Here is an 11,808-nt window from a genome sequence, read left to right as displayed (position 1 = left end):
GATGCAGTTAATCTCCTTGGGTTGGAGTTTTTCTACTAGTATCTTCTTTGGGGCTGGATTTGTGCATAAATATGTTTAAATTTGGGTTTGTTATGTAATATCTTGTTTTCTCCATATATTGTTATTTAAAATTCTGCTGATCATAGTTGTCTGGGCTGACATCTCTGGTCTATTAGGGTCTGCAAGACATCTGCCCAGGACTTTCTGGGTTTTAGAGTCTCTGTTGAGAAGTTAGGTGTAATTCTGTTAGTTGTGCCTTTTTCTTTTGCAGCTTTTAATATTTTCTTTGTTCTGTACATTTAGTGTTTTGAGTTTTATATGGTAGGAGGATTTTCCCTTTTTGTTCAACTTATCTGGTGTTCTGTAAGGTTCTTGCACATTTATAGGCCTCTCCTTTAGATTGGGAAAATTTTCTTCTGTGATTTTGTTGAAAATACTTTCTGGTTACTGGAGCCAGGAATCTTCTCTTTCTTTTATTTCTACTATTTTTAGATTTTGTATTTTCATAGTGTCCTTGATTTATTGCATGTTTTGTGTCAGGAACTTTTTAGATTTAACATTTTTGTTTGACTGATATACCAGTTTCCTCTATCATATCTTTTACACCTTATATTCTCTTCTCCATCTTTTGTATTCTTTTCATAATGGGTACTTCTATAGTTCATGTTCTCTTTACTAAGTTTTACATCTCCAGGATTTCTTCAGTTCTGTTTTCTTTAGCATTTCTATTTCCATTTCATGGTCTTGAAACATTTTATTTATTTCCTTCATCCCTTTGGTTGTATTTTTTTCTGTATTTCTTTAAGGGATTTATTTGTTTACTGCTTAAAGACCACTATCATCTCCATAAGAATAGTTTTAAAGTAATCTCTTGTGTTTCAGTTGTGTTAGGGTATCCAGGGATTGACATAGTTGAGTAGCTGGATTGTGGTTGTCCCATGTTTCACTGGTACATGTTGGTTTTGTTCTTATACTGGCTTTCAGCCATCTGATTTTCCTTGGTGTTGGCTAGGTATTTCTGGTTCCTGCAGGACTCCTAGGGAGTGGGTATGGCTTTGATCTGAAGACTGGAACCCTGTGTCCTTGTGGCTCTTTCATGCTTCCTTGGGGAGTTGGGTAATAACATAGGCCAGAGGCTTTATAATCCTGGGGCCCAGGAACCCTCCCCAGGAAATTGGTTAGAGCTCTGGGCCTGAGCTTGGAACTTAGGAAATAACCTTCAGCTCTCCTATGCTGGATGTGTCCTAGTTGGAATCCCAGGCAAGGAATTGACTTTGGGGGTCTATCATGGATGATCCTGGAGTCTGGTCCAGCATGTCTCCTCAGGAAGGTGGATAGAGCCATGGGACAGAGGCTGGGCATTCCTGGGGTCTGGAAGCACTCCTAGATAAGGCTATTGGCTAGAGGCTGGAACTTTCTGTCCCTGGGGGCACTGGTAGGTTTCTTTGGGAAGACACGTGAAGATTCTTCTTACATTGACCAATGTAAAATTTGCTGTTCTAGGAAATAGGTCATAAGACTGACTGCTGTTTATCCTTTTGTATTCAAACTCACTTATTCTTCTCAATGACTAGGACAATTTGCACAATATATTTGTTAAAATTAAACATATAAAGAAAATGCATATAGTCTTTTGGTTTTTTACCTTATAAGCTTAAGACTGATATAACTAGCAGCTACATCTTGGACGTTATCTCAAATGAAGTCCTGGTGCCAGAATTTCAATTAGTATTAATATTAGTATTTAATGAAGTGCAATTTTGAACTCACAGTGCTTATGACAACATGCAGATTCTCAAGCCAGACCAAATCTCAGCACAGAGGAAGGAAGTAGGCACAAAGCCCATCCTTTACTGAGAGTCTTTCGGCAGTTGAGATCTTCAGGGAGAGGAAAAGTCAGTTTTTGGCCACACCTCAGTTGAAGGCAACCATCCAAGAATATATGAGCAGCAACACAAACTTGCTCTCTGTCCCTGTCCCTCTCCTTCTCCCTCTGCTAGAAATGAACCCTAAGGCCTTACATGTGATATATTAGAACTCTATAACTGCGCTTATCTTCATCTTTTTTTTGTTTTATTTTTTAATGCTTTATTTCTGAGAAATTTGTACATGTATACTACAAAATACTATCATATTTAACCCTTAGTTCACCCTGCAGCTTTGCCCAAATACACCTCTACAGGTCCCATTCCCAATTTCATGTCTTTAAAAACAATAACCAACTAAATCCAACTAGTACTTTCCATGTGTATTGGCTATGGGTAGTTTTCACTTTGATATATTATCCTTCTAATATTGTGTCTCTTGATGATTTGTAATGAGTGGCCATCATGCAGGGTCAATGGTTTCTCTTATATCACACTTTTCACTACTATGCCTCCATTTGATATGGTTTTTTTTTAACATTCTATATTCTCATTATAATAGATGAGGCCATCGATTTTGATGACATTTTCTTGTTTATTCATTTATTCATCATTCTGAAAGTTTCAGTTTCATAGATCAGTGTGCCATGGTTACATTCAATCGTCATTTAATTCACAACATCTCCCTTCATTTGTTTCTAGTTTCATTAATTGTTTATTTGAAAGTATTTGGCTTTATTTTCAAAATGCAAGGACATTATTTATCTCTGAACAAAGAATCAAGTGTGTTCCAAAAACCCTGATAATTGGTTGAAGACACATGAGGTATGCATGATGGCTGGAATTTACTAAATAGAGTCCACTGGGGACAAATACTCTTAGATACCCTCTAGTTTCCATCAATAAAATGTGGGGTCAGTGTCTTCTTCCTGGGATGGTTGCTTGCTAGTCCCAGTTATTGTCATTTCTCGTGTCCTACTGCACACCTGGGCATAGGTCACATGCTGGGGCTCATTGGTTGTAGTATCCTGGAGTGAGAAAGAGTTGGAATAAAGCATATGCTTCAAGATAACAACTTAGGGTGCTGGGATAAACAGGACCACATGAGGTTACACCTCTCTGTCCTATCCTGGTTGGTTTTTCTTTATGTCCAATATTTTATCCTGATGGTAGGAAAGGAGAGGTAATCCCTACCTTCCTAAACCTGGAGAGTTTCACCTGGGCATACACAATTCTCTGGGGTTCTTCATCAGGTGGTATCTGCAGAAAGAGACAAAGATGTGAAGAAAGTGACTTCTGCTTCAGCCACAGAGATCCTTTGGAAATTTAGTTCATTTTGTATCATTCCTGATGAGGTCTTCACAGGCTTTCTGAGAACATGGGTAGTCTGGAATCTTCCTTACCATAGTGTCCACACACTGACTCCTGTTCTGTGAACCATTTTTATCTGCTGTATTTTATTCCTCTCTGTGTGTTTGTTCATTAAATATCTTTGTGTGTCTCTCCATTCAGGCTTCTCCTCAGAATATACCTAGTCAAATTCTTCCCTTGTAATTCACACTAGCCTCTATGTGTGCCACACATACCATATATATATATATATATATATATATATATATATATATATATATATATATATATATATATATATATATTTACTACTTCCTTTTAGATACCACCAATATTATTAAGTTATGTATATTTCACTTCTTAGCCTTGAGGTGAGCTTAGAGTGGGTGAGAAAATCTATACTTTGTTCATAGTTCCTATGAAGAGCTGGAACAAAAAGATGCTTTCGGCAGTAGCTTGTAGAGATGCAGCCATATGGTTTTGTAAATATACCTACTTTTCTGAGTTACTCCATCATATTTCCATTAATTTTTTATATCTGCTCTAAGTATGCTTTCCCCAACACTTTTCTTACACTTTCAACCTTGTCTTCCTGCCTTGCCATCACATAGTTGATACTCATCCTGGTTCCACTTAAACAGTATGACTTTCACTCCATTTTTTTTTCATTTTTTCTTCCTCCTCTAGGCTTGAGGACAATTTTATTAAAGTTAAAAAACAGCAGAAGTAACTTTAATAAAAATTTCCTCAAGCCTTAAAAAAGGTCTCTGTGGATGACAGGGTGAGTGAGTATATGGGGATTTTCTGAAATGAGGGCTCATTGATTCATATGTCCTTTTAAGACATTAAGCACATTCTATGCAACAGACAGATGACAAACATCCAGAAAAGAGACAAGAAGGAAAGGACACTCAGCTCTAGGGAAACTGAGAAAGAGACATCTTAGTTCACAGAGGCAAGTTCTTCCAAAATGGAGGTTCATATGTGGCTGTTACTGGCACAAAGAAGGCCTGCTGCACTGAACTAGACCTTAAACTCATTGTAAATAGGGCAGAAGTCTCACCCAACTGTCCAGCTCTTCACTGTCCTCAGGTGGTGTGTCCTTCGCAGAAGCATCTGTCATGTTAGAACAAAGGAGTCATCTTTTGGCCAGAGGCTCTGGAATCACTTAGTGTCTCAGGACCATGTCCTTGTCCCACAAAAAGACACAGAATCATGGAGTGTAGTGAAGTCACTAGGTCCATTGTGAGGGTCAGTCCCTCAGAGTGCTGACCCCAGGCACTCCCCAGCAGTCCTGTGATACTGAGATCTAGAGCACCCCCCCCACGGGGCCCTCATATTCTCACATGTGTGTTCTTCTTTGATAACAGCATCTGGGCTGGAGCTAGGGAGACAAAGATTATCAGGTATAAGTGAGGTATAAGGCAGGTGAGAAGCTTAGAAGCTGGGTCTCAAGACAGGAATTACCTCTTCTGTTGGAGTCTATCTTTGAGTGTTGGCTCTGGAGCCCTTGCAAGAATCTGCAAGTTGTTGTCTCTTTGGGCTAAATGAAATGAAAAAAGGATCAGCTAGAATAGAAAGTTTCGGAGGAAATGTTCTGAGGTATTAGGCACTTGGTAAGTAACATGAGGAAGGCAATGTTAAACCCCTATCTATACATATACAATCATGGTGGGAGATGGAAAATCTTGCAAATTCGAGACACACAAGTCACTTGCACCCTACTTACCTGGCTTCTTATTTTTGCCTTTATACTTGTGTCTGAAGAGGATGAGAAGAATCAGGAGGAAGAAAATCAGGAGGAAGCTCACCAAGACTCCGATCAGAACCTTCTGATACTTTCCCAGTCCTTAGGAACAATTGACATCATCCATGAGGGAACGATATTGTTTACCAAAGCACCTATTCTATACCTCCACCACCATAATCACTCATCATGGAATTGTACCCTTTACCCTGTAAGTTTATATATGATGGAATTAAGGCTCAGGGACACCATTTTACTTGGATCATGCCATTCTGGAAGATAAAGAGCTGGAGTTTGAACTCAATATCTGAATTTCAGCCTTGTCCTCACTGTAAGAGATGAGCTACTTGAACTTGGAAAAGAGTCTGAATGTCTATTCCCAGCTCTGAGCCTGTTCCAGTGTACTGTGTCACCCTCTTTCTGACAGAGGTGACATGATCATTTCAGAACAGGAATCTAAGGACTCATCATCACACCCAAGGGAAGGAGCAGAAGTAAATTGAAGGTATGGACTAACTTGTTCCCTTACACTTGCAGAAAAAAGGGGAAAAACTCAGAGAAGGTGTGTTTTTTCTCAAGCCTGAGTCTCAAAAGAACATTTTAATTTCTCTTCATTATTCAACAAAATTTGTACAGGTAGCTGGAGCCTAGGAAGAAATCTCATCAGAGATTTCAAGATGCCATGTAATCAGAAGATGGTATTTATAAGGGTGTTGGATCTAGTCAAAGAGAAATATTGAGTTTTATGCTGTGTAAGGAATAGATCATTAAAGGGGAGAGCAAGTCCAATAAACCCAAATTCCCAACTTTAGATGAGGCTTCACCTACCCAGAATGATCACACACCTTGATGTACCCTCCTCCCAGGAGAGCCTTCACTTACCATTCTGAGTGGTGGTGGGAGACTGGTCCTTGGATTCTACCAGAGATGAATGAAGAGATGAATATTTGATCTCTCAACAATTGATTGCAGTCTATCTCTTTTTACATCTATATGAACTTTAAATAATTTTAACTGGCTATCACTATGTTGTATACAAACTTTGTGACTTAGGGTTCTTAGGTGTCTGTCATGATCAAAGATCAGCCATGCTAATCCACAACAAAGCCTATTTTGAGGAGAATAGAGACTCAGAGATTCAGAAATGCCTGCCTGAGTCTGTGTGCCACCGGCATCACAAGACTTTGTTGATGAGTTTTCGCCATAAGACTGAGCAAACAATTGAGGAAATAAAGGCATTAGAATGAAGGACAGAGGGATGTTGGAGACTGTTCTCATTAGATTTTCCTACCTTGGTATAACATAGAGTAACTTGGGAAGATGCAATTTTAACTGGGAAATTTCCTCTGTCATTTAGGCCTGTAGGCAAGTATGTAGGGAAACTTTGTGATTGATTAATAATTGACTTGGGAGAGCTCAGTCCAAAGTGGGTGACTGCAACTCTGGGAGGTTAGACATTGCTCTTATAAGAAAGTAGTGATCTATGCAGGCCATTGGGAAGAAAATCTGTAAGAAGTGCTCTCCTATGGTTTCTGTCTCATTCCTGCCTAATGTGCCTAACTCTAATACACTTCTTGGTGCACTATAAGTAATAATAGTAAATAAACACTTTTCTCCTTAAGTTGATTTATATTATGGTGTTTTGTTACAAAATATAAACATAATTAACACAGAGAAGAGGTCTGATCACTTCATTAAATGTGTGTCCACAAATGATCCTGGCACAGCTAATTTACAATGAGTCATGAAGGGAAGCACTTTCATTGGGGGGATGCTGAATGCTGCTTTTTCTATTGAGGGGTGAAAGCCTTATAAAATGAACTATTTTCTTATTCAAAGTTTCCCAATTCTATTTTAGGGTAGAGAGGTTTTTAAAAGGGATTTGATTGACCCTGTACATTAAAAAAGGATGAGCCAGGAGTCTTTACCTGAGACCAGAAGCTCAAGTGGATTGCTTGATTTTGACCACACCTGTGGCTGGTTCCTAAAATAGCCATAGCATCTGAATGTTCCATTGTGTTTGTGAGTCACAGAATCCAGAGGGAAAAGAGCCTCGGATGGCTGGTTGGAATGTTTCTGTGAGTCCAGGGTCCAAGACAGATTGTGCTTTCCTTTGTGCATGAGAATGAATCTTCCAAATCCCAGTGATGAGCTACACTTCATGATTATGGACTCTCCTGAGATTACATCAAAGCTGGGCCAAACTGACAGGCTGGGTTTCTCATAGGCTCCTAGGATACAATGGGCAGTGTGTGAAATGAACTTTAGTTAGCCACAATTTCCTCCATGCTTGGGCTCTAAGGGATGTACTCCTAGAGAGTAGACCTCATTCTTAGGAGAAAATCAGTACTGGGAACTGTGAATGTCCCCTCACCTGTCATCACCAGCTCCAGAATATCACTGTGCTCTGACAAGCCAGAAGAGCTCCTATAGTAACACGTATATATATCTGCATAGATGTCTGCCATGTGATCAATGCGGAACTTGGCCTTGTTCATGCTTTCCAGAGGCAACTGTCTGTCCCAAGGATCTATGCTTCTCTTTTTATGCAGTAGGTACTCCTGGGCCTCCCAGGAACCCTGACACCAAATAACTACAGATGAATATGTGGCAATCACAGGGCCTGGTTCTGCCCAGATGATGGGCTTTGGAAGGGGTCCTGAAAGGAAATCAAAGTGTGAGTCCCAGGACATTCCTCCTTCAGACCCCATCTCTTAGCACAGAACACTCATACATAAATACTTTTTCCCATCCCCATTGTGAAGAATTGACTCACTGGAGAACAAAAGAGAAGTCTGCTCTTCAGAGTAAAGAATCAAATCGTGGAATGGCTGGAGATACTTACCTGGGTGTACTGAAGTGCTATGTTTCACAGTCAGAGCTGGAAGAAAAAAAAACCCTTTTCAGAGATTTTTGTTTCTGAGAGCCAGAGTGGATCTCCTGGAGTGTCCATAGAGAATCAAAGCTGCCTGTGGGGTAGGGTACTTTACAGACTTACGTGTCCACCCCCTCTACTTCATATCTCACCAAGGCACAGCAACACTCTGAGCATGAAGATCATGGTGAGCCTCGGAAATGTTCTTATATGTGCTCCTGTGGCTGTCTGCCCATGAACTATACGACCAGTATACATGCTGTTGTCATTCTGAGGGTAGGTCCTTCCTGTCATGGGTTTGCCACATCATCACTATCATGAGAAAAGGAACTTCTATTTTTCTCCAGTTCCCATGGTGATGTACTCAGTTCTCTGAAGAGTCTTTTAAGAACACATGTTTTCTCTATTTATGAAAGCACTCAAGATATTCTGTGTGCTTTTCAAGCCAGAAAACTTACATAAACATGTCACAACAATTTATGTTACAAAGAGAATCAACTCTAGGTCCCATTTATGCAAAGGTGATGTTGGTCAAAACCGGCACAGTTTTTCTTAGACAAGATGTAGTTATAATCTTACAACAGGAGGATATAATCTCAACAAAGGTTCAGAGCTTCAATTTATATATTGATTAGGACATGTCTCAATCCAAAAAGTTCTCTCTTTCTTCCCTAAGCTCCAGTGGACTTCCACAACTTTTGTTACAATGCTGTGACCCATTGGAGCCAAGGATCAGCGTTTTCAAATTCTGTTGCCTATTTTCATTTGTTTCTGTGCTGCAGGCATGATTGTCTACTTGGTTCCATTAACAAGTTGTTATTACTGTGATGCAACCCTCACTCCTCAATACTCCTCCTAGATCCTTAACTCCTATCTGGTAGTATAGGTAACAAGCTCAGGTCCTCAGAACAAGAATACATAAAAAAGAATGCATAAACCTTTGTTTTGATTATTGTGCTCAGAAGAGGGTTTTTTCATTCTTCCACGCAAACTTTGATGATGCCTTTCAATTTCCCAGAAGCCTACTAATAGCAACAAGTCATACGAATGCTATTCTCTGAGGATGGCATGAAAGAAAGAGGGGGTTTTCGTCTTTCAGTTCCAGGAACTATGATTTTCATATATGTTACTTATGGTATTTGGCATATATGCATTTGGTTATGGAAGATGAAAGTGTTTCATAGTACTTGACCTCATGCTGATATTGTTTTCTACTGAAGGAGCAAGGTAAGAAAGATAGAGATAGAGAGATATTTAGTGGTGTAGCTGTTAAAAATTTTTTAAAAGTTACAGTCTCAGATAAGCAGCCTTCCATCCATAGTTTAAATTAGTAATCACAATTACATTTATTGGATTATATTGTTTATTTGTATCAGCCATTGTTGCCTTTTGGGGGAGTATTAGATGGTTTGTTCCTGTCACTTCAAGGAAAGTTCCCATAACACTATGTTTTTAGTTTTTCTTAGACTAGAGAAGTACATATAAGATCCCTTGCTAGAATACTAACAATCACCATTATTCATTAGTCTTGACAACCTAGAGGAAATAAAGAACACAGTAATTAGGCAGTCTCCACAAGTGGTAATATTTATAATTAACCATATCATATAATGACTATCAAGAATAAAAAGCACAGGAGACATATTTCTTTTTAAACCAGTAAAGACAAGCGATCCAGATCTTTTAAGAACATGATGAATCTTATCTCTCAATCATATACAATATTCTCAACATAATCTTTGTCTCTCCATAATAATGAATGTTCCTTACAGTTGATGTGAGTTCATTTCACAATATATTTTTTTTACTTCTGCAGAGAAATAGGAAAACTTAAGCAAGGAATACTTGCTTTGTTTTGCACACTTTTCTCAATGTAGTCAGAAAATCACCAGCTATTTTCACAGTGAATTCAATCCTGGAGGTGTGGAAATTGAGACTTAACTCACAGATAAGTGGATACCTGGAAACACTCACTCTGAGTGTGCTAACCCAGTCCCAGACATAGAAATTCCACACGCCTTCTCTCATTGTCAGGTATTATCCTTGGAACATCAGATGTGTGCGCTTCATTTAGAATACACATAGATATCATGAAATTAGTCAGCAGCCATGTGAGTAAAACTTAAGTGCTGGTCAATACAACAAACAGCACTGAAGGAAGATGAACCATTGTATGAAAGGATTAATGAAAGTGTGGATGTGAAGACAGGGTAGAACATAAAGCAGACACAAGGATAACTGGCCATAATACATTTCAAGATGGTAATCTGAAAATTACTACTATGACATCATCCTAAAATATATACATAGGTGTATATAGATCATTTAGTTTAAGTTATTTTTGAGCAGGTAACAGTTTCTATACCAGACACAATAGGACAACCAATGACACTCCCAGTGTCAGGATGTTTTATGGAATCTTCATGTCTGCTGGCTGGCCTTCATTGTATTAGAAGTTGGTATGGCCAGGATGAAGGAGAAACGGAATCACCTGCCACAGACACCTGTGAACCCTGTTAGTTAAACCATGGCTGCCCTGTAAAGACATGCCAACAGGCACAAGAGGAAGAGATACTGTAGAAGAATCCAGTCACATTTTAAATGGCGATAAGGCTCACTCAACAAGGTAATCCATTCCTGGAACCAGTGTTGGTGTCAAGAACTTGTGGCTACACATGTCATGTGCCCTAGAGTTGAACACAGTACCCCAATTCTACGAAAAATATCACAGTAGTAAACCAACTCCAGTGACTTAACCATTACACCCGTTAATTAGTCAATCTCTCTACCATCAGGAGAGAAGTTCTGTCTGCATGAACATGGACACAGAGTTCCAGAACTGGTATAATATGTGCACCACAAGAAACTGTGGAATGCTGTAGCCTAAATGGGATATATTTAACACAGCGCATCCTACCATGTTTCTAGCATCATTGCAAGAAGAGAGAGGAAGGATTTCTTCTAAGAGATAGGGGTGTTTGATCACCGTCAATTATTAAGTACGTATTAGCAGAGCTGGTACTCACTGCTGCCCATGTCAGTGATTTATAGGTAACTGTATGAAAGGGGAAAATGATTGTCAGTGAGGTAATGCCATCTCCAAATATCAAATGCAACAAGTTCTTTCTTGATTGTGGACCCTTGATCTTAGGCTTTAGACTTCAGTATATTCTCAAGGAACATAAGTAACCTACTATGGGCAAAGGAACTTTGGGAAAGAAGCTGAAATGGCTCTGTAAATGGAGATAGTAATATATAGGTGCCACAGAAAGGGAAATAAGAAGAGTAATCAAAAGTAATATTGATAAATAGATAAAGCATGTGAACACCAAGTATGTTTGTAAAAAAAAATACACAAGGAAGCATATTGTTTTACAATCTTACTTAAGAATACTTATAACACACATATTAACATGAACTTATGCTTCATGGAATTATTACTTACTTCCAAGAGACCTTCTTTATGTAGGGAAAACTCCATTGCCAAGCATAGGAAACCTCACTACAAGTTTTTGGTCAGTGCTTCTCAGAGACTTCCACAATTACAGGTTATTGCTATTCCCCTTTCTTGCCTCCTAGAATTTGAAGGTAACAACTTATTGTTAATACAGACACATTATTAGTTTTGTCCTTTGCAGTTGTTGCTGAGTGTTTTCTTGACTGCTTAGATAGTTTGAAATGTTTCAGTGTTCTCCATTTTAAAATTGTAAGGGACTTTGGTAATTATCACTGACTTTTGTGCATTTGCCAAATCATTAGTGTCCAGTCATTTTAGAAGAGTAAATATTGCGTTTCTTATTCAGTTTTCATACACTCATTTTAATAGTCACTAATTTCTATAATAAAGCATTATACTGCTCTCTCCTTTACTCTTTTAGATTTCCACATTGGTAATTGTAATTTGTTTTTCATGATACCTTTTTTACTGTGGCCTTTTTAAAGGCCCTTTTTTGTTGTTTTGGTAATGACTA

The 11,808-nt window shown here is 38.7% G+C and overlaps 1 protein-coding gene across 2 annotated transcripts; it reads right to left on the bottom strand.

Annotated features, from left to right (window-relative positions):
* Window positions 1-2,581: 2,581 nt before the first annotated feature.
* Window positions 2,582-7,728, bottom strand: LOC127203481 (leukocyte immunoglobulin-like receptor subfamily B member 4A). 2 transcript variants are annotated; one of them, XM_051162271.1, is made up of 7 exons: window positions 7,337-7,728; window positions 6,891-7,193; window positions 5,845-5,880; window positions 4,945-5,064; window positions 4,279-4,331; window positions 3,084-3,125; window positions 2,582-2,893 (listed from the first exon to the last, which is right to left on the bottom strand). In XM_051162271.1, the coding sequence occupies exons 1-7, from the start codon at window positions 7,671-7,673 to the stop codon at window positions 2,765-2,767; spliced, it is 1,020 nt and encodes a 339-aa protein (XP_051018228.1). In that variant the 5' UTR covers window positions 7,674-7,728; the 3' UTR covers window positions 2,582-2,764. The 2 variants fall into 2 exon arrangements, 1 of the variants encoding a protein (XP_051018228.1); XR_007832372.1 differs by lacking the exons at window positions 2,582-2,893; window positions 3,084-3,125; window positions 4,279-4,331; window positions 5,845-5,880; window positions 7,337-7,728 and having other exon boundaries at window positions 4,946-5,064; window positions 6,891-6,996.
* Between the last annotated feature and the right edge of the window lie 4,080 nt (window positions 7,729-11,808).

Source organism: Acomys russatus, chromosome 19, assembly GCF_903995435.1.
Source record: "Acomys russatus chromosome 19, mAcoRus1.1, whole genome shotgun sequence".
NCBI lineage: Eukaryota > Metazoa > Chordata > Mammalia > Rodentia > Muridae > Acomys > Acomys russatus.
Note: the sequence above shows the minus strand (reverse complement) of the source record. Positions and strands in the feature narration are given on the sequence as shown.